Raw genomic sequence first — 26,612 nt, 5'->3', positions numbered from 1 at the left:
AAGATAAGAAGCTGCCTTCCCACAAACAGGTATCTCTGAACAAAATATTACATTACCGTTCCTGATGGTAAGGTCAAGAGATCTGATTCCAGGGTCTAGTGTTCAGCTTAATGCTACACTAATGGGACCTTTGGCATCCAGCTCTGACCATCAGTAACTGACAGGCTGGTAACTGTGCACCCCAAAACACTTATGTGCCTATTTATGTAATGAAGGTAAAATGTATCTCATTGAGATTTCCTATTTTTATACTTCATGCATATCTGCTTAGCTGCTTGAAGAATCCTGTGTACTATGTTCACATCTTTTTCACTTAGCTGGACAAGATCGGTGTTGGCTGTTTTAATAGCATTTATTAGGCAAGCAATGTTTATATATTATTTGCTCAGTATCTGGTATTGTTACTATGCCTGTTTTACAGATGGGTAAACTAAGGCAGAGAGAACCTCAGTGGTCCCAGAGTTCGGTTTTTAGTCTAGGCTCATTGTACAGGCTCCCTCTATAGTCATGAATACTTGAGTATCTGCAATATGTGATTCATTTCACCCGTCTCACACACCTTCTTTGAGCTGGAATGAATTGCTCCTGAGTGTGCTGTTCTCCATGGGATTACTGTTGGAGTCTGGATGACTGACTTAAACCAGACACCTAACTTTCAGATAGCCAAAATTAAATGAAATGAATCCTTTACCATGTCAGTAGATGTGTAACTAGAGTATATCAGATAATTCCTAGCCTCTTGACCGTATCAGTGTCAGCACACAGTGAATAACCCTGATGGGACTTGAACCTTCTCTAAAGGGTTCAAGAGGAATGAGAGGATGAATGTAAATCTTCATTATGCAAATACCTGCAGGGATACATTTGTGACCTCAGGTACTGTAAAATAGCCACATCTCCTCGATTGTAGGGTCTGACGGTGGGGACATTCCTCTGTCATTTCCTTTTGAAGTTAATTTCTCAACCCCAAAAGCAGGCTCTGCATAAATTACTATAACAGAGATCCCTAATGATAGTTACAACACGCCTTCTGAGTGGAGGTAGCATAAAATTCAGAAGCAGGACAGAGGACAGATACTCAGATGAAAGCAGCTGCAGAGAACAGCCAAGCCTGTGTAACAAGCAACTGAGATCTCTGTAACTCTAAAACCCATGCACTGTTTATTCACATCTATCTTTTATCTCTGAAATGTCCCAGTTGTACAATGTTTAGCCGATCTGCGTATAAGACTGTTGAGGATCTGGACTGAAATATTTTAGTGTCGGTAGAACAGGTTCTCGAGAAGAAATGGAGGACATACATAGACTCCTGGCTCAGGCTGCTTTTTATGGAGTGGATTTACATTGCTGTGCAGGATGCCACATCTGTGTGTAAAACATTGCAAAATATCGCCGCACTCTTCCCTGATGCAATGGTACGTTGCCATGCATTGGTTCTCTCAGGCACATCTACGTTCCCGACTGCAAGGACGTGTATGGCTGAAATTCTGACAGAAGATAAATACCAGCAGACTTACAATATTAGTGCAACTATCCTGTGCAATGATGTCTGATAAGCAGGGCAAAATTGTGCCACCTTGCCAGAGTAATCCCATTGCGGTATTTTTATTTTTATTTTTTTTAGCCTGGATTCACAGCAGGGAAGTGGAACAGGAATTCGGTGCACGGAATTTTGAACAACCTCTGATGGTGGTTTTACCCATCTTCTGAGTGAAAATAACAAGCTGAGTGTTAGTCTGCTTTGCCCAGGAGCTGTATAGGAAGTGGTGTGGGTCTGTATCTAGCACGGAAAATTTAAGCCTATGAATTGTTCATTGTAGACTCTTTGTCTGTGCAGACAATTGTAATATTGTGTTGAAATCACATATGTTTAGCTGTGGAGGTAGGAGTATTGTACATCTTTGTGTAATGCAGCCCAAAAGAATCTTCTATCCATTCTCTTGCTTTTCCTTCTCTCATCGATGTTTTATGGAGGTTTATTATGCAAGAGGAGCTTTTATTCCAGTGTAAGCTTTTTCAGTGAGGCACAGTGGCTTTTCCACTCTGACATAAACTTCTTGCTCTGTTTTTGTTTTTTTTTTTTTCCCTTCTGCAGCTCCCAGAAAACCTCCCACCCAACCCCCAGCTGACCCTGTGGTGAAAAATAAAACAGAAACCTCAGTGACGCTAGCATGGTCCCCTCCGAAGATGGACCGCCCCATTCCAATCGATGGCTATGTTGTGGAACGCAAGAAACTAACCGGCTTTACCTGGGTGAGGTGCCATGAGTCTCATGTCCCTGTCCCAGAGCTCATGGTGAGCAACCTGTCAGAAGAGGCTGACTATCAGTTCAGAGTGTCTGCAGTCAACGCCTATGGACAGAGCCCCTACCTGGAGTTCCCAGGGAGCATGCACCTTGGTGAGCACAAAACCATCATGAAATGGGTTGGTCTGTGCTGATCTGCCACATGGGTGCTCTAAAGATAGATAGAGCACCCGTGTGGATGCTCTAAGGAGGATGGAGCAATAGCACAGCAAAACCTTTCTCATTTCAACCACTGACCATTGCCAACGTGATGGTGGTTGGGTTTCTGTGATAGAGCTGTGAGTATGCTTATATTCCAATATCTCACATCAGGCTGTGTGAGAGGCAGATCTCTCTGCGATGGACCTTAAGCCTATAAGCACTTCTAGACCTTTCTGAAAGGAAAAACTGAGGTGGGCTTATAATATAATTTTCAGTATATAAATGAGATCTCAAACTTGCACCTAGAGAATATTATTGGGTGATCATACTGTCATGAAAACCAGGTTCCAGTCAGTCTCTCTTTAATCTTAGAGTTACTAAGAGAAATATAGGGGGTTTACTTTATTTCTAGGGTGCCAATGTGCCCATAGAGTCATTGTGAGCAATGGGATTGCTTCTTCCTTTGATTCGTTGGTGGTTCAGGCTTGTTATACCTTTAAACATCTTAGGAAAAAATAAGTAAAATATGCCTGTTGTTCTTTCCTTGCAGAAAGAGGACTTACTCTAATGCCAGAGGTCAGTTACCTGCAGCTGTAGAAATCAAATCCTGTTGACCAACCGTGCATTGCCTTCAGTGCATGCAAATTGTATAAGGCTGCAGAATTTTATTTTCATGTCTTGTTTACCCCCAGAGCTTCATTCTTAGGAAGGACTATTCTCCAGTGTGGCAGTCTTATGTCCTTTGGTCTCAGAGATACGTGTTGTTCTTCTTCCCCAGAACCAGTCCTGGCTGTGAAAACCCCCCTGACAACTGTTGAAGCTGTACCTGGAGGGGATGCCCTCTTTACTGTTGACCTCACGACGACATGTTCTGGCACTTGGTACCTTAATGGTAAAGTCTTACAGGAAAGTGAGACCTATATCATTAAGAGAACCCAAACTACTCACACCCTAATCATAAAGAATGTCACCAAGAACGATGATGGAGCAGAAGTGAAATTTGTTGCCAATAATGTTGATACCAGCACCAAGATGAGAGTGAAAGGTATTTACTTTGATCACTGTCCTTTCTTCTTCCAGTCAATGGCCGGTTGCTGTGACCTGATGATTAGAACTGGGTCTGGAGGCTTTCACTGATGCCTGGACTGTAGAAAGTACCTGAAATTGCATTATATGAACCAGTGTGGGTCCTGGTAATGACCTAACCATGATAGCACAGAGTTCAGAGTGAATCTGTGGATCTAGCGAGCTGCTTGGTATCTGAATTAGACTGCTTAGCATCAGCCCATGAATTTCTGTGGTTCAAAACCATCAGTGAGTGGATTCAGTCACCAGATCTACCACTGAGTCACCTTAGACCAGTAATTTCAGCTCCAGGTTTGGCTAGTCTTTCTGACTGTAGTGAAGTCTTTCAAAAGTAAAGGAGCATTAATGACTAACAAAGTTTTTTTTTCTTGGAGGTTTTTTAGTCTACCACAGATGTGTGTGATGTACAAGTTAGTATCATGTAACTTGATTTAACATTGAGAGTTGGGTGCTCCAGCTTTCATCTATGAAATGACAATAAGATCTGTATCTACCCACATTGCATGGCAAAAGGTAATGAATAGACATTCATTCTGGAAGAATGTGTTTGACTTTGGGTGAAAATCTCTGCAGAAGTGTGTTTAGAATATTATTAATCAGTAGAAAGTTGTGCATTTTGTTTTTCTTAGTGACTTTGGCAATAAAACCAGATTGGATCTCTTGAACTGGAAAAAATTGCTTGTCAATAGATATGAGTGTGAGGGCAGGAACAGGACCTAATACTTTTTCAAAGATCTCACGGTCTACGGCAGACACATATCAGGGACACATTAAACTGATATGACTTGAAATAACAAGGCCTTTGCTCCTGACAGGTGCTCCAGTGAGATTTACCAACAGGAGCAGAGATATAGAAAAGGTCTTTGCTCGGCTGAGGGAGGAAGCCAAACTTCAGGCTGAGCTTTCGGACACAGAGGCTACTGTGAAGTGGATGAAGGATGGGAAAGAGCTCAAGGCCAGTGAAAAATATGAACTTCAAACTGTGGGAAAAAGGCACATCCTGAAAATTTGCAACACTGCAGCAGAGGATGCTGGAGTTTATGAGTGCATTTGTGAAGGGGATAAAATGCTCTATCAGCTTTCAGTGAAAGGTATGTGACTGCCTGGGCTGCTTTGTATTAATGGCCTGCTCCCACCCTAAGCCCATAGAGCCATCAAGGGACAGAAAGGGCATGCTCCAGAGGCAGTGCAGGGAGTTGTGCTAACTCCCCATCAACATCTAGCGTGGACAATGTCTGTAGTCCCAGAGTAAGAGAACTTGGGAGTAAACTTGGGATCTAACACTGTCTCAGTGGTAAAAGCTGTGCTTTCACTCAAATCGTCGTCTTGTTATTTCATGAGATTGAATGGTGAGTAGTGAAAAGGTGCTCTTGTGATGAAGAAATTCAGCCACAGGGGCAGGACATGATGCATGTGATCCCATGTATGCTCTATACTTGCTATGCGATATCAGACAAATCACTGAGGAGCTAGTTCAGCTCTGATTAAAGTTCTGATGGACCAAGATCATCTTGGCATTGTTGGATTTTTTTGTTATTTGTTTGTTTTTTGTTTTCTGTCAATACCCTGGTGAATAAGAACAGACCTTTCCAGGGCACATTGGATGGCTTGACTCATTTCTATTTGCAAGGTATTCAGGTGGAGGGCTGTATGGAACAAACAGCAAATTGTCATTTTCTTTTAATATTTCCCGTTTGTTAGATTTGAACCAGTACTGTTTTATAGCTGCCCCGTTATTCAGCTGTTCTTGTTTTCATGGCAGTCCCTTCCCTCCTGATTGCCTGCTACCTAGCTGGTGGGCACATCCACTCCCAGAGCAAGACACGGAGTCTCGAACCATTTACCTTAATGCTGAAACGAACAGCATTAAGCCTCCTTCTGACAAGCCTTCCCATCTGTGCAAGCTTTTATGAATTAGTTTATGGGAGAGCTTCCTCTGCCTTGAATGGGACCAGGTTTTGGCTAAAAAGCCCCAGTGTATCCACAGATCGTTCCTCATGGGTATCATCTAGATGTCTACTGAGGTTCAGAGTATAAAAACTGACTCCAAGACAGTCTAGCCTGTTGTCAGATATTGTCTGGGTGAGCTCCATATTTTGTTTTGAAGTAGCAAGTTCACTTTGTAAAGCCATTTGATTTCTGTGTTCTGTCCCGTAACTCAACCCTCACCTTCTTCCCAGCAATGTTCACACTATTTCTACACTGAGTACATATGAGGTGCTTCATCATCTTATTCTGCTGACTTCTCGCCCTCCTTGGTCTCTGTAGAAACAACAAAGCCCCAGAGTAATGTATGTGCATTTGACAACTTGCTTGGTTATTATCAATGAGCAAACTCAAAAGAGCCATGAAGAGAGCTGAAAAAAAAAATTAAAAACCTGACTACATTTACGGAGGGAGGAATTTGCTGTCTACACTTGGCAGATGTTCTTAATTTTGGTTTTCCTCTCTCTCTCTCTCTGACTCTTTAGCATCATTTTTCACACTGGCAGATCTACCCACAGATTTAATTGAATTAGCTGATGGGTGTTTTCATGTGCTTTTCACTGTAATGTGACTATCAAATGAGTAATCAATGCTATTATTTTAAAATCTGTGTTGACAAGCTGTAACTTAAACATCTGCTGTTTGTAGCTTGATTCCTGGAGAATCAGCTCTGATGTATCTCATCCTTGTAGGATGAGGCTCACAAATGCTGTCCCAGTATTTTACCTTTCAGCATCGCCACCTTTTATCTATTCCTCCTGTAAATCAGACACAGCTAGCTGGTGAATAATTTGATGTGCAGGTCAGCTGTGTCTGGCACATGGGCATCACGTGGCTGCCGAGAAGCCACCGTGCTGAGCCATGGCCAGAGGCGTGTCACTCGCTGGGCCTCCTGCCCAAAAGAGCCCTGCTAGAAAATGCGCTTGCCATTTATCACTGCAGTCCCTCCACTGCCATGAGACTTCACGTGCCAGGCATCCTCTGACACATGATCTCCTACGTCGAATGGGGACACCTGAGAAGTCTCCTTCAGACTGCTGTGGTTGTATTTTTCACTCTGGATTTCTAAAGAAGTGAAAGGTGCATGAATGACCTGTCTCCCTCTTCTTCCTCCCAAGCCTTTTAACCTGTGGGTTGAGTTCCAGTAATGCTGGCGGAGAAGTAGAGGTCTCAGCAGTGTTTGGCCCCTGCAGGCTTCATGGGTGTAGGTGGTTGGGTAGGGGAGAGAGATTGCGGTGTTCTCCTACTGAAGGTAAAGCTCCACCGTTATGAGTCCTTAGAGAAACAAGTGGAAACAGAGGCTCCAAGAAAAAACAATAAACAAGGAGGTTTTCCCTGGTTTAAATGCTTCTGGTATGACTTCTTTACCCATAGATATTGCTTCTAATAAGCAGACTTAGTAATCCCTAGAAAACAGGACTGGTAGGGACCTGGAGAGGTCAAATGCAAGCTCCCGTCCCTGCCAGAAGCTGGTGATTTAATGGAGTCCCTTGAGGACCAGAACTGGAGAGGCCCTTGGCTACACCATCACATCCTTCCCTTCCCTTTCCCTGTTTATTTCCTTGTTGGGTATTTCTTAGTCTTTAGATTGGGGTAGATTTGGGACTGGGGTTTTCTTTTTCTTTCTTACCTGTGTACTGCTTGGCAAGTCAATTCACTCTTCATTTTTAGGTCTCCAGACTCTGCCACTGTACAAGCCGGTGAATATTGGTTGCCTACCAAATATTTCTCTGTAATTAAAAGCACTACCACAGACTTGGAGAAATCTAATGTATTTTAAAGCAAGGAAACTAAATGCAAAATCCATCCTTGTGGGTAGGGTCTTTGAGCTAAAGGAGAACGCCTATGTGTTGCACCAGGACGTAGCACTGATAATAACAACTTTGGAGCAAAAGTCTGAGAGAGTCACACTTAGCTGGTCCAGACCATGGACTGTAACCGTTTGCTACAGTATCAGCAGTGAAAGCTAATAACTGCTTTTGCCAGGCATTCTGCAGAGTGTTGTTAATTTGTATTGTGTTAATTTGTATTGTATTTGTATTTATATCAAGCACGTCTTGAAATTAAGGGAAAAATGCATACATAATCAAGGCTTTGATTTTAGTAGCTTTGACTGCACGGTCCCAACAAAGTGACTTAATTGTGTATGTTGTTTCAAAATAATATGTTAAGATGTTTGAAAATTAATGCCATTATCTAGAGTAAAATGGGACTGTGATTTTAGGCTCATATTTTTAGCTAAGATATTGGTGGGTTTTTTAATCTTTGCTTTGAGGCAATTGGTGACTCAATTATTCCACTATGTGTTAACATGGTGCAGACTTATTATTTACCTTCTATGCTCCACTTAATTTCCAGGAAGAAATTTCTTTTAATTTCAGTTCCTATGTGACATCTGCATAGATTTTTAATGTAATATCATTTAGTTTATCTAGATTACATTTTAACCTCTTTTAGAGTCGATTTATTTGCCAGGTGGTTACAATACGATTGAATAACCTTCATTGCTCTCCCTTCCATTTGCTTGTGTCATATCTTTCCTCACCTCTCCCAGATATTTTCTTAAAGCCCTATTGCCTAGGACTTCCTCTCCCATTGGCTCAGCCTCCTGTGTTGTATGTGCTCTGGTTTTTGGACGTATGATAATCAGGTGTATGGTTCATAAAGGCTGGATTTTGGCTGCTTCTGCATAAGAATCTAGTAATTAGATCTGTAATTAAACATGCATATTAGGTCTTATGATAAATTAATACCTACTGTAGATGTAAGTGTTGTATATATTTACTGATGTCCACACAATTCTTTACCAGCGCTGTGTGTCTATATTTTGTTTCAGCACTTGCAAACTTCATAAACAAAGAGAAAACTGGAGGAGTTATCAGGGCCATCTCTGGAAAACAGGCTGAATTTGTTTCTGAGACCTCTGAGGCCAACATCATGGTTAAGTGGTACAAAGATGGCAAAGAAATCACAGCCAGCAAGAAATTCACCATGGAAGATAAAGGAAAACTGCATAAGCTTGTGGCTTCAGCTGTGACAAAAGAAGATGAAGGAATATACACATGCAAAATTGGAGATGACACTCTTATGTTTGATTTAAAAGTCTCAGGTAAGTTCATGATGAAGTATGGGACCAGAATCTGTATTAGGAACTCGGGACTTGGTTCATTATACTTGTCTTACCTTGTAGATTACCAATTTTTTGGGCCAAGATTGTGGAGTACTGTTTCAGAGACTCTGACCCCTATTGTGATCCCTATGCAAATCCACAATATGGACAAATAATATAATGATGCTCTTATATTTTCAAGTCAGCACAAGATTTTACTAGGGTTAGAGTGATGACTCAAACACCCCTCTGGTTGAACAGGCTGAGTGCCACATCTGGCCTTTATTCTTTTAGTTCAGGGATTGCCTCAGCATATGTCGTCTTTGATCCTCCAGACCAAGGTGGTCCGAAAGTCTTACTTGTGAAAGCCCTATGTCCTCCTTTGACAAGTTTAACTCCTGATTTTGAGAGTTAAACATCTCCTGCTATTCCCAAAGGACACTGTGATCTCTGAGACATCTCCCTGAAGTACTGTAAGTGAAGCCATTAGTTCATGGCACATGCCCATCAACATAAAGCACGTGCTAAAGCACGTGGCTGTCAGGTCAAGCCCAGAACAGAAATGCTTGTCACTGATGCGTTCCAGTCCAGGATGGAGCCCGAGTATAAAATGACACAAGAATTTATCCGTGAAATTCAATATCTGTGAAATTCAGCTGATTCAATTTGCATAGCCTGGTGGGAACCTTTCTTCTAAAAGTGGTTTTCTGACTTATGCCTGGAGCCAAATTTTTAACCCAGTCCTAAGTTACAAATTGAAACTTTACTGAAAGCTCCTCATGGTGTGTCTACATGCTGCAGTGCAATGTAATTTAAGAGAAGTAACAACTGAGTGCTTGTCACCTGTAACGGTACATCCATGTTACTATGATGCTGTCCATCAGCTAACTAAAAACTCATCAAAGCTGATTAATCTAGCACAGCACTGGTCTTGAGGGATTGCTACAGGGTTTACTGAGCTAGAGGGATTGCTTCCAGTTTACAGCTGGTGTTTGCTCAGGTATTCACTCTGCATCCTGCCTCCAGTTCCCTTTGGTTGCAAATCCAACGTTATGCAATTTCACTTTGAGTGTAAGTCATAGTCCCTGACTTTGCCTATTGAAAAATTGGTCTAAAAGAGCCAGCCAGGCTCTATCCAAACTGATTGATGCAGAGTGAAAGGTACCCCCTGATTTATACTGTCTGATGAGAGCTATCTAAGATGGATTTTAAAAGTTTTCTGGAGCTGCCTTTGTCTGAACATCAAGTACAGAGGAAGCCTGCATGATTACCTGAGACTGGGTACCTAACTTTTTGATGACCATGTGTAGCTTAGTCTCACCTGTAACTCCTATCACAAGACATCGCATGGCTCAGACCGAGAAAACTGGTATCTGCTAAGTAACTGTGTATCTCCATGAACCTTTTGACGAACAAGGATTGAGTTACAGCCTATTAAGAAATCTTAGCTAGGGCAACTTCCACCTTGTTTGACATGTCACCATAAAAAGTTTTCAGAGTCCTAAGTAGCACTGCACAGCCAGGGGATGGTCCTAGGGCAGGGAATTAATCTGTCTTTATGGTAATGAGTTACGCCAATAATCAGGAACTGCGGGACTCTGGAGGGACTATCCTTCCTTGGTCATCTAATTTTTTAAAAATAGATCAGTCCTAAGTGATTACAATTTTTAATGAAATATTTGTTTTCTGATGCCGCAGACGTGCCTGGCATGGGTGTAGCATAGCAATTGTCCTTGGGATACTCAGTGACTGAAAGCAACAGTTGCTGCTAGAAGAAATGCATTACTAAGCTAAGGTTGGTTATAACTGACAGCCATCAGCTTGCTTGTCAGGCAAGGGCTGGCTTGATGGAATGAAAGGGTATGAAATACCTGACATGCTCATCAAATATTGCTCGTTAACTTAGGGACAGGGTGTGTTGGATAGGTTTGCTCACATTTTACATGCAAGGTGCCTGTCTCCACTTCGTTGCTTTCACTCTTACCTTTACAAGTACACTTGCAAAAAACCCGAGTTGATAAAAATGCTGTATTGTTGCTGCATACATGACACACGTTGTGTGTGTGTGTGTGTGCATGCACAGCTCATACGTGTGGCCACCAGTCTGTGCAGTCAGCAGAGTTTGAACTGAGGTATCGAAGCAGGAACCTCTACCACTTGAGCTATATGAGTTGTGAGCAGTTGTGAATTCTCTACCGTGAAGATCAGTTTCAGCAGAAAGATGTGACAATATTGGCTCATATATTAACTTAGTCCCCTTGAAGTTGGAGAATATCAATGAGATTATCCCATATGTACCCTGATCTGGTCTGGGGAAGAATTAGTCCAGTGGGACTGATATTGTGAACATGGGGTTGCAGGAACAGGCTCTGAAACATGTAAAAGAAGGCTTCTCATCACTTCTAACAAGATTTTCTGAGACGACTTAGATCTTTTCAAAGGTGTTGTGGATTCAGGCATCAACATATTCCCTAGAGCTGGCTTGAAATCAGAAACAAGGAGCGGTGATTAAAATGTCAGCAACTTGAAGGCATCTCAGCCTGATTTAAAAGACCCAGAAGGGTGTAGGAGAGATGAATGTGATTGCACTGCAACTGAGAGCAATTATCTGAAGATCAGACAAGGAGTTTGCACCATCTGTCAAAAAGTCAACCATCAATGTTCATGTGTGTGATGAGACAGGAGCTGTGAATTAAAGCATACATCAGGCTTTATGGTCTCATGAGGTTGGGCCAGGTTCTGTCCATGGTTCTGTGCACATACAGCTCTGGCAATAGAAACCACTGCGTCTGTGCTCTCATGCCTGACTTCTGAAAGAGGGGCAGAAAATGGATGCATATCAGGTGGATTTTGGTTATGAATCCAGGTAGGCATAGATCCACACCTGTCTAGAACTTAATAAGGCTAGTACTAATGCCACAGTGTAGACCTAATAGGCTGATATAGTATAAAGGATTCATCAATAGCCAGCTCCCAAACTGGAAGCCATTATGTACTAACTCTCTGGATGACTTCAAACTTGGACAATGAGTTCCCCAGTAGAGATAACGCTGCTGGATCTCAGGAGGACCTTTTCTGACTCATAACCACAGTTTATTGCCGTAACTGTTAGCACTCTGTCATAGTTACATTGCAATAGTACCATGCACACATATGTACATTTACACCTCCAGAGGTGAAACTTGATCACCCAAGTGTGACTAGCAGTGAAATAATGATCAGTCATTACTGTATCTTAACGTTGTGCTGTTAAGCCTTAATCAAGGCATAAGCTGCTTTCTCTTTTTCTTTTCAGATGAAGCTGTTAATTTTGTCAACAAGCCCAAAACAACTCCAGAAATATCAGTCAGTCCTTCTGAAAACCTTGAGCTGGTGTGTGAGGTGTCAGCTGCAAGTGGAGCCGTGGTATGGAAGAAGGATCAAACTGAGGTGAAGCAGGACCAGAGGACAACAGTCATCTCCCAGGGGACACACCGCAAACTCATCATCAAGAAGGTGACACAGCAAGACCAAGGGAGCTATACCTGTGAAACAAAGGACGACAGAACAACATTCCAAGTCAAAGTCAGAGGTGAGAAAATGTTAGAAATGCCAAAGAAAAAGGAATATTCCATTTTGAGTAGTATCTTACATTTGGAGGATCATCTCACAACCTCTCTGGGGTGAAATATTTCAGATGTAGAACTTGATTTTTAGCTGACTGTCGTACCAACATTTTATACACACACTTTTGCATCCATGACTAGTTGTAACCACAAAAAAATGATGGGCAAGGATGATAACTTCTGCACCTCTCACAATTAACTGGTGTGTCTGCAGAAAAACTCCTGCAGAATCACAGGGCGAGTCTGTAACAGAGGTGCAGCAGTAGATAAGAGGGAGGGGGGAGGTGTCTGAAGAAGAGCTCTGATTAGATGGAGAATGACTGAATTTGAGTGACCCAAGCAGGCAGAAAAAGAGCAATGGTTCCTGGATATGAGGAAACGAGAGCTGTTCCCTTCAGATTCACTGAAAGCTTGGAGAGGCACAGGAAGAGAAAAAGAGAGAAGAGGGAGGAGGGTTCAGGCAGTGCATATTGGTGTTCTAAGTCCCAGGTTCAAACCTGTGCTCAAATTGTGAGTTTTTAACTCTATCCCAGAATTTCCATACCCCTATTCACCTCCTGTCAGCAAAATAGAGATGAAGGTGCTTTCGTATCTTAATGGGCCATCACGATACTACCCGCTGGGGGCAAGTATAGTGAAATAGGGGGAGCTTGATTAAGCACTGGAGAGGACAACTGCAAAAAGCTATGTGTGACTATTGTGGCTTTCTTACAGAGACAGAAGATGTGTTTACAAACAAGGACAAGGTACAAAAGGAGGTGAAGGCTGCACTATCAGAAAATGCCACGCTGAGCTGCGAGGTGGCCCAGGAGAAGACCGATGTGAAATGGTACAAGGAGGGGAAACTGATCACCTCGAGCAAGAAGTTCAAGGTGGAGTTGGAGGGCAAATTGCGTCGTCTGGTGGTGGGTCAGGTGGAGAAGAAAGATGCTGGGGAGTACACCTGCGAGGCTGCTGGCCAGAAACTGACCTTCAAGATTGTCGTCACAGGTGGGAGATATATTTCATTGCCTTTTCTTTGTGTCTAGGTGTTTTCTCCTGTTTTCTCTGTCAAAATGTTAGAAATGCTGTTAAAGTACTTTCTGATGTTGGTCTAAGCTACAATTTCAGTGAGGTTGTGTAGGACTGGGCAGATCTACTGGTTACATGTAGGTATCCTGATATCAGCTCCTCAACTTCCTGTATGTCTCCTTAGGCTCAGATAGTGAATCAAGAGCTTTCATTAGCAGGCACTGTGCTAAAGGACCTCTTGCAATTCGATCATCAGTATTGGTATTCCTCCTCTAGTTATTGCTATTCATCCATGAAAGTCACTGTTTTCTTCCCTCTTTGTTTCATCTTTTCTCTAGGCAATGTCATCCCTCCCAAAACAGAGAATTGCTTCAATTATTTCACAGTCTGGCTGTGCAAACACATATGTGAACACAGCCTCATAACTCCATGCACCATGAAACTTTTGTGGATGATGAACAGAAGCGGGGACAGATATGTGCAACTTGAATTATGATTTGTATTTAACAACCTTTCATCCAGCTCTTCCCCTGCCACTTCTTTCATCTGTCATTGGATACCCAATTGTGATTTGTAAAGCTATGGAGAAGTGGTGCAAATACTTGTCTACCAAGCAATATTTAAATGGTAGCGTTTACAAGATCCCTACTTTATTGTGGCTGCATTGAGAATGCTTGGGAGTTGATGGTAGTGTATTGTCCTAAAAATTTTATATCAGCTGCACTGCACATGCCTGCGATCTGCGGAATCCAAAGTTGATGACTGTTCATTGTGATTTCTACATCTGTAGTGACCAGTCATGAGTCCAGGAATGTTCATTTGTGTTTGCATTTTTCTCCTTAACAACATGATTTGGAGTCTGAGGATTTAATACTGAGGCTGTTCTTTCACTCTGACTAGAGATTTCTTTGGTCTCAGTATATTTTGCAAGAGGTAAATTTTATCTCAGGCTCCAGGCAGCCGTGGATATGTCAGCTACATTCTGAGTGATCATTTCTGAATTGGATTATAAGAAAGGGTTTGGTTTTGTTTTGTTCATATTCATATTCATAACACTCCGCTGTCTTTGCAGCCAAATGCCTCTCTGTTAACGTTACAGTTCTTGTCTCATATTCTGAGCTGATCAGAACAGGGAATCTATTTTCTCCTCTGCTTTCTTGCGGCATCAGTTTCTCACTGGGACCATAATGCTGGCAGAGGTCTGGCATTTTATCAGCTATGTAGAAAAGCAACTGTGCTGGGAGTCTATTGACGTTCCTGCTCGCAGCCATGCTGGAGACCTGAAGTCCTTGCAGGGCATAGCCCGAGTGCTGTTCCCTTGTAAAGGTTGCAGTCTTTACTGCTCTCCACTGTCTTGGGGCATCCTGCTCCCTCCATCTTCGATGTGCATTGTGCAACTGCTGCTATAGCATAAAGCTTTGCTGCTCCCTGTAGCATATGTTGTAAGCCATCAGCTGTTACATGTCTCCGCCCTGCGTGGGGTACATAAGGTGTGAGTTGGGCTTGACTTTGGCTCTTTTTCATGAATTGCGTAGCTCATGCTTTTGGCTCAGGGAACTGCCAGTTTCAGTGGAGGATGGATTACAGTAAGGCTAGATTTGAGAGGCATCTTTCAAAGAAAATGCAACATGGACATTGATAGAAAGACCATTGGTATAAACCAAGTTCATGCTCAGCTGCTGAAACCAGTTCATACATTACTGCAGAGGTGCAGTCAGAAAACACAGGAATTTAGTGATTTTTACGCTTGAATTTTTCTAGCTGAGGGCTATTCTTAACTGTCTGCCTCAGAAATCAAAGGTTTTCAGTTCTCTTTCGAACCAGATGACTTCACAGCTGCACAGGGTAATGTAACACCTTTCCCCTCTGTCGTAAGTGGAGGGTGCTTGCCTAGCTACAGTTGCTGTATTTCTCATGTGTACAACTGTAACATGACGTGCAAGTCCAGCACTCACTGGAAAACGATCTAGTGTGAAAGTCAGGAGGGATTATGAGTACTCTGAGTGGTTGACTCTCTTGCTGCAGAAATCCTCATCTTACTAGATTATCCCAAAGTGCAGTGGCTTTCTGAGTCTTAATTTATCCTGTTACCATTGCACTCAGAAAGCTTTTCAGGGTTCCTGTGCTCCAGGGCTCCACTGGTAGCACAAAACCTTCCCTATTTAAGGACAGCTTGAAGGTTAGGTGCTCAGTGTTGAGTATTGGGATGCAGCTATAGCTTTTTGGCTTAACATGAAAAGAAGCAGGTGCTGCACATCTTGGGACTGGGCTAGATGTGTAGCCAAAAAAGCTGACTCTGAAATCTCATTATTTCAACGTTCATGGTACTCAGAGAATTCCTTATTTGAAGTTGGCTAATGCTCCATGTCCTGAAAATGGTTTTCCTTAGTTTCAGTGGAACTTCACTAACCAGTTTCAGCTGAGGTTGGAAATGTCATCTGCACTGAATACCTGTTTAACTTTAAAATAAGTTTCTAAGGCAAATTACTGGCTAGTGTAAATCACTTCGTAAGCCGATTACAAGTTTTAGTCACATTTCCTATCACTACAAAAATGGTTTCTATTAAAGGGCAAGAATGCAGAGGACAAGTGAGTAACCCATCTGGAATATTCCTGCCCTGCTAACTTGAATTTTTAAATACAGCACCCATTGACACAGACTGGTTTGTAATTCATTCGTTTAGCGCACCCTGCATATTCACAGTCCAAGTTGTAGATTGAAGTTGAAATGTTTGTATTTTTGTAACCAGTTTTGAATGCAAACCATGGTGTGTGCTCAAGCTCTTTTAGATATCAAAATGCTGCTTAATCTGCAAGTGGGCTGACGTGCCTTTGAGGAGTTTTGCATCACCCAGCATAGGCCATGTATGCTGCCTTGTTAATGACACCTTAATGACAATGACACCTCCTTACACTCCTTCTACAGAAAATATAAGCAGAGGAGCTCAAATTTAGAGCATATAAGCTGGGTTCCTGCTTCGGCTTGCTCCCTGCAGGACCTCTCTTTTTGCACGGGCTGTGCAATATTGATGGCAAGCCCATGATGTGGCTCCCAGGATTGCATGTAGTGTCATGGTCAGCAGTGTAGTTCAGTGTTCAACTTGACCTGAACTTACCCCTACTCCTTACCCTCCCAGGCAGCTGCTGCTGCTCAGAGTACAGACATGGCAGAGGTGGTATGCAGAGGAGAAAGTCATCAAGGAGGAGTAAAGGATGGCACTAGGAGGCTGTAGAGAGTGACTGGGGGGAGGAAGACACTAGCACAGGTTACGGAAGGAGTTCACCATGACTGCAAGGAGAACCAAGAGCCTCCCAGGTCACCTTAACCAGGTAATCCAGGTGCCTGAAGCTGGGTGGATGAATTATCTTCCATGCTTGCACTGCAGCTGAAGGGCAGTGGCAACCCCATATGCTTGCTAGTCCAGCATCTATCTTTGGAGCTTGTGCTTCTGTAGCAGTGAAGTCATGAGGGTGCATGGATCAAGTGCACTCTCAGTCAGTTTGCAGACGACAGCAAGTTGGGTGGGAGTGTTGATGTGCTTGAGGGTAGGAAGGCTCTACAGAGGGATCTGGACAGGCTGGATCCATGGGCTGAGGCCAGTTGTATGAGATTTAACAAGGTCAAGTGTCAGGTCCTGCACTTGAGTCATAACAACCCCATGCAAAGCTACAGGCTTGGGGAAGAGTGGCTGGAAAGCTGCCCAGCAGAGAAGGACCTGGGGGTGTTGGTCGACAGCCGCCTGAATATGAGCTGGCAGCGTGCACAGGTGGCCAAGAAGGCCAATGGCATCCTGGCTAGTATCAAAAATAGCGTGGCCAGCAGGACTAAGGAAGTGATCGTGCCCCTGTACTCGGCACTGGTGAGGCCGCACCTCGAATGCTGTGTTCAGTGTTGGGCCCCTCACTACAAGAGAGACATTGAGGGGCTGGAGCGTGTCCAGAGAAGGGCAACGAAGCTGGGGAAGGGTCTGGAGCACAAGGCTGATGGGGAGCGGCTGAGGGAACTGGGGTTGTTTAGCCTGGAGAAAAGGAGGCTGAGGGGAGACCTTATCGCTCTCTACAACGACCTGAAAGGAGGGTGTAGAGAGGTGGGGGTCGGTCTCTTCTCCCAAGTAACTACTGATAGGACGAGAGGAAATGGCCTCAAGTTGCACCAGGGGAGGTTTAGACTGGATATTAGGAAATTTTACTTCACTGAAAGGGTTATCAAGCATTGGAACAGGCTGCCCAGGGAAGTGGTTGAGTCGCCATCCCTGGAGGTATTTAAAAGATGTGTAGATGTGGTGCTTAGGGACAGGGTGTAGTGGTGGACTTGGCAGTGTTAGGTTTACGGTTGGACTTGATGATCTTAAAGGTCTTTTTCCAACCTATACGATTCTGTGATTCTGTGACTTCAACGCTCACATACATACCTGGGACCCAAATAGGCATAGGCTAGCTGTGCTAAATTCTGGACAGTTGTGGCTATGTGATGTCCATCAGGTAGGCATACCAGAAATATTTTACCCTTCTCGTGCAGCTATTTCTTAGGGTAAATCAGTGGAAAAAAATGTGGCAGCCCATTTATCTATTTGTCCTTCTACATCTCAAGTGCACGCTAATATAAAAGCTAACAGTGACCACACCAGTTGTTGGTAAAAGGAGAACCAGGTAAAACAATCATTAAAGTAATCGTTAAAAGATGCAGAAGAAGTCAGTCTGACTTAGCAAGGTGACAACTGAATCTTTTCAATGCATATACATAACTAACTACTAATTGCACATGGTATCATTTTCGATGCCAACTCCACTTGTTGAGATGGAAGTTCTAAGTGGTACTGTGGAAGAAAGTGATTTTAAACACTTCATTCTTGTTGCTTGTGTTAAGTATTAAGAGAAGATTCCCTACGGCTAGGTTTTTGGGGTTTGTTTTTTTTTTTTCCAGAGATTTCCGAGGAAAGAAAAGCATACTTCAAATTTTATGGGCCAGTTTTATGTATAATGTAGGCCAAGTACTTTTGCATATTAAGAACTGTATTTTTGTCATTTCTTTGGGATTGATTTACAAGATGTTTTCTGAACAACAGCCAGTCTTAATCTGAAATAGCGAGATGCTGGTAAATTCCTGTAAATAATGTGATAGCGAAGGTGGCAACTCATAATCGTGCTATATTTGGCTAGTTCCAAATGTGGGGTGTAGTAATACCATGAAGACACAAAGGGGAAAATTTATCTTTGTCTTCATTATATGAAATTTGAAAATGAGGTGGTCGAGCTGTTTGTGAAGACTAGTCAGAGAGGCATGATAATTATATGGACTATGTTTTGAGTGTGCATTGTTCTATGTGATAAAAACAACTGCAAAGCAATGTCACTTACAAAAAATGATCCTGTAGAGCATCTACACAAAATACATGTAATATCTTATTGTTGCAAGCTATTTATATCTCATGTATTTTTTCCCTAATGTTTCCCTATTTCAGAGGCCGAAGATGCATTTGTCAACAAAGAGAAGGTGCAGAAGGAGGTGAAAGCTGCACTATCAGAAAATGCCACACTGAGCTGCGAGGTGGCCCAGGAGAAGACGGATGTGAAGTGGTACAAGGAGGGGAAACTGATCACCTCGAGCAAGAAGTTCAAGGTGGAGTCGGAGGGCAAATCACGTCGTCTGGTGGTGGGTCAGGTGGAGAAGAAAGATGCTGGGGAGTACACCTGCGAGGCTGCTGGCCAGAAACTGACCTTCAAGCTCGTCGTCACAGGTGGGTGATGTGTTGGTTGTCATCACAGAGTGGTCCATGAGTTCCCTTTATGACAGAGCAAAATCAGTCCCTCTCTGGGCTCCAGGAACTGTGTAGCCTAGGTGTTCATTGAGTAGTGAGGTTGATCTGGCAACCAGCTTGCATGCATCCACTGTCACGCAGACGCCTATAGCTAGTTGTCTTCATCTGTGAGATGAATCCCACTCAGCAGTCCTTGTTGTTTTCCGATGTCACAGTAAAGAGAAATTAAACAAGTTTACATATGCTGTTGTGATTTATAGGGTTAAAGGTAGGATCAGCTCCCAGATGAGTAAGAAAATAGGTCTGGAATCATGCTCAAGAACTACCTAGAGTGCGCAAGGCTTACACTGGCGTCCCAGTGGTGGATAAGGTTGGGTTCTTACATGTGCATTAAATGAAGGAACAAAAAGTCAGATTTCTTGTCGATCTATGGGGATCGGAAGAAGATGAACTCCTGGGGCATTGGTTCATTTTGCTCAGAAATGGCTGATGTGTTTCCTCAGGCTGTATAGAGGGACTTGTCTTGTCTGAGTGCATCCTAGCTGTGAGTGGGACCATTCCAAAATGACAGAGCTGTGGGAAGGTCTTGTTAGCAGGATTTTTAATTTAGTTGTGAACATTTTGGGCAGCGTGAACATACGTGTGATTTTTAAAATGCTTCTCCCACCCTACAGAAGCAGAGGATGCATTTATCAACAAGGACAAAGTGAAGAAAGAGGTGAAAGCTGCACTATCAGAAAATGCCACGCTGAGCTGCGAGGTGGCCCAGGAGAAGATGGATGTAAAATGGTACAAGGAGGGGAAACTGATCACCTCGAGCAAGAAGTTCAAGGTGGAGTCGGAGGGCAAATCACGTCGTCTGGTGGTGGGTCAGCTGGAGAAGAAAGATGCTGGGGAGTACACCTGCGAGGCTGCTGGCCAGAAACTGACCTTCAAGCTTGTCGTCACAGGTGGGTGATATGCTGGTTCTCATCACAGAGTGGTCCATGAGTTCCCTTTATGACAAAGCAAAATCAATCCCTCTCTGGGCTCCAGGAACTGTGTAGCCTAGGTGTTCATTGAGTAGTGAGGTTGATCTGGCAACCAGCTTGCGTGCATCCACTGTCACGCAGACGCCTATAGCTAGTTGTCTTCATCTGTGAGATGAATCCCACTCAGCAGTCCTTGTTGTTTTCCGATGTTACAATAAAGAGAAATTAAACAAGTTTACATATGCTGTTGTGATTTATAGGGTTAAAGGTAGGATCAGCTCCCAGATGAGTAAGAAAATAGGTCTGGAATCATGCTCAAGAACTACCTAAAGTGGGCAAGGCTTACACTGGCGTCTCAGTGCTGGATAAGGTTGGGTTCTTACATGTGCATTAAATGAAGGAACAAAAAGTCAGATTTCTTGTGGATCCATGGGGATCGGAAGATGATGAACTCCTGGGGCATTGGTTCATTTTGCTGAGAAATGGCTGATGTGTTTCCTCAGGCTGTACAGAGGGACTCGTCTTGTCTGAGTGCATCCTAGCTGTGAGTGGGACCATTCCAAAATGACAGAGTTGTGGGAAGGTCTTGTTAGCAGGATTTTTCATTTGGTTGTGAACATTTTGGGCAGTGTGAACATACGTGTGATTTTTAAAATGCTTGTCCCACCCTACAGAAGCAGAGGATGCATTTATCAACAAGGACAAAGTGAAGAAAGAGGTGAAAGCTGCACTATCAGAAAATGCCACGCTGAGCTGTGAGGTGGCCCAGGAGAAGACGGATGTGAAATGGTACAAGGAGGGGAAACTGATCACCTCGAGCAAGAAGTTCAAGGTGGAGTCGGAGGGCAAATCACGTCGTCTGGTGGTGGGTCAGGTGGAGAAGAAAGATGCTGGGGAGTACACCTGCGAGGCTGCTGGCCAGAAACTGACCTTCAAGCTCGTCGTCACAGGTGGGTGATATGCTGGTTCTCATCACAGAGTGGTCCATGAGTTCCCTTTATGACAGAGCAAAATCAATCCCTCTCTGGGCTCCAGGAACTGTGTAGCCTAGGTGTTCATTGAGTAGTGAGGTTGATCTGGCAACCAGCTTGCGTGCATCCACTGTCACGCAGACGCCTATAGCTAGTTGTCTTCATCTGTGAGATGAATCCCACTCAGGGGTCCTTGTTGTTTTCCGATGTTACAATAAAGAGAAATTAAACAAGTTTACATATGCTGTTGTGATTTATAGGGTTAAAGGTAGGATCAGCTCCCAGATGAGTAAGAAAATAGGTCTGGAATCATGCTCAAGAACTACCTAAAGTGGGCAAGGCTTACACTGGCGTCTCAGTGCTGGATAAGGTTGGGTTCTTACATGTGCATTAAATGAAGGAACAAAAAGTCAGATTTCTTGTGGATCCATGGGGATCGGAAGATGATGAACTCCTGGGGCATTGGTTCATTTTGCTGAGAAATGGCTGATGTGTTTCCTCAGGCTGTACAGAGGGACTCGTCTTGTCTGAGTGCATCCTAGCTGTGAGTGGGACCATTCCAAAATGACAGAGTTGTGGGAAGGTCTTGTTAGCAGGATTTTTCATTTGGTTGTGAACATTTTGGGCAGTGTGAACATACGTGTGATTTTTAAAATGCTTCTCCCACCCTACAGAAGCAGAGGATGCATTTATCAACAAGGAAAAAGTGAAGAAAGAGGTGAAAGCTGCACTATCAGAAAATGCCACGCTGAGCTGCGAGGTGGCCCAGGAGAAGACCGATGTGAAATGGTACAAGGAGGGGAAACTGATCACCTCGAGCAAGAAGTTCAAGGTGGAGTTGGAGGGCAAATCACGTCGTCTGGTGGTGGGTCAGCTGGAGAAGAAAGATGCTGGGGAGTACACCTGCGAGGCTGCTGGCCAGAAACTGACCTTCAAGCTCGTCGTCACAGGTGGGTGATATGCTGGTTCTCATCACAGACTGGTCCATGAGTTCCCTTTATGACAGAGCAAAATCAATCCCTCTCTGGGCTCCAGGAACTGTGTAGCCTAGGTGTTCATTGAGTAGTGAGGTTGATCTGGCAACCAGCTTGCGTGCATCCACTGTCACGCAGACGCCTATAGCTAGTTGTCTTCATCTGTGAGATGAATCCCACTCAGCAGTCCTTGTTGTTTTCCGATGTCACAGTAAAGAGAAATTAAACAAGTTTACATATGCTGTTGTGATTTATAGGGTTAAAGGTATGATCAGCTCCCAGATGAGTAAGAAAATAGGTCTGGAATCATGCTCAAGAACTACCTAGAGTGGGCAAGGCTTACACTGGCGTCCCAGTGGTGGATAAGGTTGGGTTCTTACATGTGCATTAAATGAAGGAACAAAAAGTCAGATTTCCTGTGGATCCATGGGGATGGGAAGAACCTTAACTCCTGGGGCATTGGATCATTTTGCTCAGAAATGGGTGATATGTCATCCTTAGGCTGTACAGAGGGACGTTTCCTGTCTGAGTGTATCTTAGCTGTGAGTGGGACCATTCCAAAATGACAGAGCTGTGGGAAAGTCTTGTTAGCAGGATTTTTCATTTGGTTGTGATCATTTTGGACAGCGTGAACATACGTGTGATTTTTAAGTTGCTTCTCCCACCCTACAGAAGCAGAGGATGCATTTATCAACAAGGACAAAGTGAAGAAAGAGGTGAAAGCTGCACTATCAGAAAATGCCACGCTGAGCTGCGAGGTGGCCCAGGAGAAGACGGATGTGAAATGGTACAAGGAGGGGAAACTGATCACCTCGAGCAAGAAGTTCAAGGTGGAGTCGGAGGGCAAATTGCGTCGTCTGGTGGTGGGTCAGGTGGAGAAGAAAGATGCTGGGGAGTACACCTGCGAGGCTGCTGGCCAGAAACTGACCTTCAAGCTTGACGTCACAGGTGAGGGATTATCTGTTTACATTTTTTTTGCTGTAGCTATAAAGAAAGTTTCCTAGTGACATAAATTTATTTCCAGCCTTGATCTATATACTTCTGCATCAGAATTTAAGTGTTTATTCCTAAACGTCAGTATTAAGGGCATGTCTTTGGATGCTGTCAGAAAGCGAAAAGTCCACTTAGGCTAGTATTCTCTCCCTGATTTTGACCAGGAATGGTTATTAAAAAAAAAGGATGTAAGAACAAGACAAGCATACATCAGTCCTTCCACTCTTTAGGAGTCTGTAGTTCCACTCTAAGAATCTGTAGTTTCCACCTCTGCTGGGACAGAGTTTTTCTGCCACATCTGTACAAGACATGATTTTGATGAGAGAATTTGCCAGTATGACTTTATGAGGAACTGCACAACACATACGATTTCAAGGGTGAATTCAGATTGTTATCCAGTAGTTTGTGTATGCTGGTGAATCATCAATGCATACATTTCTGTCCTTGCTGCTAATTATTTTTGTGAAAATTATTACTAAGTACTTCTTTTCTCATCTTCCTTGCTTCTGTCTTGCTTGAAAAGGTTATGAGGAAAGAATACCTAAATTTGATGTAGGTGTTTCTTTTCTGAGTGTGGACCAGAAGAAAACCTTAAAGATGCATGCAATTAACAGCACATGCCAGGAAGTGATGTGGGACTATACAATTGGATTTGGTGCAAAGATTTGCCCTTTTTTTCTTTCAGTGGATTCACCCAAGGCTAGAATCTTACCATGGCTATTTAGAAATATGTGCCTCTATGCAGCCTGGTGCACCAGTCACACCTCTGAGCTTTTTATTTTGGACCCAGCTATGTATCTTCCACGCTGGAGGTGGTTTATGGCTGGCCTGCTCCCAGTGTGGCCTGAGTAAAAGCATATTAGAGCATTGAGATTCATGTGACTGCCAGTTGTGGGTCTTGCTGAGGTACAAATTGTTGTGGTTTAACCCCAGCCGGCAACTAAGCACCAAACAGCCGCTCGCTCGCTTCCCCCTGGTGGGATGGGGGAGAGAATTGGAAGGGTAAAAGTGAGAAAACTCATGGGTTGAGATAAGAACAGTTTAATAATTGAAATAAAATACTACTACTACTACTACTACTACTACTAACAACAACCAACTGTAATGAAAAGGAAAATAACAAAGAGAGAGAAATAAAACACAAGAAAGACAAGTGATGTAAATGAAAATAATTGCTCACCACCAACCAACTGATGCCCAGCCAGTCCCTGAGCAGTGGCCCCCCAGCCAGCTTTCCCTGTAGTTTTATTGCTGAGCATGACCTCATGTGGTGTGGGATGTCCCTTTGGTCAGTTGGGGTCAGCTGTCCCAGCTGTGTCCCCTCCCATCTTCTTGTGCACCCCCAGCCTACTCGCTGGTGGGGTGGGGTGAGGAGCAGAAAAGGCCTTGACTGTGTGTAAGCACTGCTCAGCAGTAACTAAAACATCCCTGGGTTATCAATGCTGTTTCCAGCAGAAACAGTAAATTCGATACTACATATAGGGCTACAGCTTGATACATCCTCACTAGATAAAGAGGAGCCCCATACTAGCTACTATGAAGAAAATTAACTCTATCCCAGCCAAAACCAGCACACAAGCTTATTGCGTTTCATTCTGCTTGCTCTGCCGTGTCTGCGTTCTGTGGTATACGTTGCTGGGGAGTGACTCTGCAAGGAAATTGGAAACAAATCTGCCTCGTTCTGCTTTGTGTTTGGCAACTCTCCTTTGTGCCAGAAAACCTATGGTAATACTTATTCCGTGGCTCAGTTATGTGACTTTTTTCTATAGCTCTATGCAGGTTGTAGGAATAGTACAGGGTAAGACTGAGATCGTTATTTTATTTCAAACAATGAATGCCTTTGATAGCAGAAGCTGTTGGAAAAATTGTAGCAGATTATAAATGACTGCAAAAGGCAGAAATTAACAAAAGATCTTACCACGCTGTTTGAAGGAAGAGCTCTTCTTAGCTTCTTGTGGAAGGATCTTCTCATCTGGGACCAGGAGATCTTTATCCTTTGCGGATGCAACAAGGCTCTGAAGTGCTCTCAGCAGTTGTTTGTGCTTGCAACTTAGCCCAAAGGTCTGTCTCAGCGAAGAAAGCTGTTGACAACAATAATGGAGGGTTGCATGAGACTTTTGGATGAAAATCCAAAGATTGGCTTGCTTTTAGGGCTTCTGAGAAGCAGTCATATTCATGAGAGAAAATCCTATGTCTTGGACACTGTGGGTTCACTTTTTTGGGAAATAGCACTGTCCTCTGCAGGTTGATGTGGGGGGGACCTCACTATCACCAACCTTCTCTGCATCTCACATCCGCTCCATAAATAGGGATAAGAAGAGTGTCCTACCTCATGGAAGTGTTTTTCATATCACAGGCTTTGAAGTACTTGGGTACCATGGAAAGGGGGACAGGCATCTTGTCTGCACAATATAGATGAGTGTTGCCCAAGAGCATTGCTGCCAAGAGAGGCCATTACTCAGATTTTGAAAATGGGTAAATACAAGAAAGGAGAACAGAGAAGAATAGGCTCCCTCTTGCCACTGAGAAATTTACTGGTCACTTTAAAGGCAGAAATGATGGGACCCATTTGGGTTCTCATTCAAGACTGCTGAGGAAGTACGCTGTAGAACCAGAACTGGAAAATGGATCTTCTGACCCTCTGTGCTTTAACCCTAGATCACCTTTTTTTTCACCTTGCTGTTGATTAAAGATACAACTGAGCAGAAATACCAACTAGACTTTGTGTAAGAAGTACCATTCCCCTGAGGGAAATTAAAACAACGGAAAGCTCTCACTGAAGAGAGTTGCCTAGGATGGAACGTAACATGTGAGCTTAGGAGTCCTTCACTCAGCCTCCTTGTGTAACCTCCATTGCTTTGTATTGAAGGGCAAAACATCTACCTAGAGTGAGGGTAAGAGCTAAAATGAACAAATTAGCCCATAGGAGAACACTTTCTAGGAGCATTGGCTTGTTTTCTTCAGAAGTGTAATACAAAGAGCTCTGAAACATGAAACCCACACTCTTTGCATCATGGCCCTGCTTCTTCCCTTGTTTACATATATTTCTGGTGGTAGAGTATCCCTTGCTAGGTGTATTAACCTCCTTCACGAGCTGGGATCCAGCCTGACTTTTGGCAAATCTTGCTTTATTACTATAGTTCCTGACCCCAGAGACACAGCTTTCCAGCAGAATTGTCCTCTTTTTCATTACTTATTTGTGCTTTGCCTTTTAAAGGATTTTAAAGGGCACTTGCATATTTTTTTAGCTGGCCTTGCTGATCTTTTCCTTCCTGTTTGTCCACTGGGTAAGATGTAGATTCTGAACACTTTAGTGTGAATATACCAGGTCCCACATTGAGTCTTGAACAAATTGTTCATCTTTCCTTCCTTAATCAGTTCTCATAATTCATACAAGTTTGCTAGTTCCAAATAAGTGTGTTACAGAGATATTTTTGTTAATTCTTCTATTTACTTTAGATCATCTTACGATCCCTATATCCAAGGTTATTTCCCATGCCCAGCTTCTAAAATGATGTTCTTGGAATTTACCAAAACCAAGCCTAAAATCAAATTACTCTTTTTAATTCAATGTCTGCCTGATTGGAGAATTTGACAGCTATTACATCTGGAAATCCAAGATGCTACTGGCACAGCTCCAGCAGAGGCAACCAAGATGATTAGGGGGCTGGAGCACATGTTATATTTGTTCAGACTGGAGA

At 43.3% G+C, this 26,612-nt stretch overlaps 1 protein-coding gene across 1 annotated transcript in view; it reads left to right on the top strand.

Annotated features, from left to right (window-relative positions):
- OBSCN (obscurin, cytoskeletal calmodulin and titin-interacting RhoGEF) overlaps positions 1-26,612 on the top strand; it is a 188,537-nt gene that overhangs the window by 13,531 nt on the left and 148,394 nt on the right. The window contains exons 4-14 of the mRNA XM_072851566.1: positions 2,096-2,398; positions 3,225-3,491; positions 4,348-4,623; positions 8,355-8,627; positions 11,923-12,198; positions 12,947-13,222; positions 18,706-18,981; positions 19,677-19,952; positions 20,648-20,923; positions 21,619-21,894; positions 22,591-22,866. Coding sequence (XP_072707667.1) covers positions 2,096-2,398; positions 3,225-3,491; positions 4,348-4,623; positions 8,355-8,627; positions 11,923-12,198; positions 12,947-13,222; positions 18,706-18,981; positions 19,677-19,952; positions 20,648-20,923; positions 21,619-21,894; positions 22,591-22,866 — 3,051 coding nt within the window. The remainder of the gene's footprint in view (positions 1-2,095; positions 2,399-3,224; positions 3,492-4,347; positions 4,624-8,354; positions 8,628-11,922; positions 12,199-12,946; positions 13,223-18,705; positions 18,982-19,676; positions 19,953-20,647; positions 20,924-21,618; positions 21,895-22,590; positions 22,867-26,612) is intronic.

Source organism: Ciconia boyciana, chromosome 2, assembly GCF_034638445.1.
Source record: "Ciconia boyciana chromosome 2, ASM3463844v1, whole genome shotgun sequence".
NCBI classification, from domain to species: Eukaryota; Metazoa; Chordata; class Aves; order Ciconiiformes; family Ciconiidae; genus Ciconia; species Ciconia boyciana.
The sequence above is the reverse complement of the archived record's forward strand: the minus strand, read 5'-3'. Positions and strand labels throughout refer to the sequence as shown.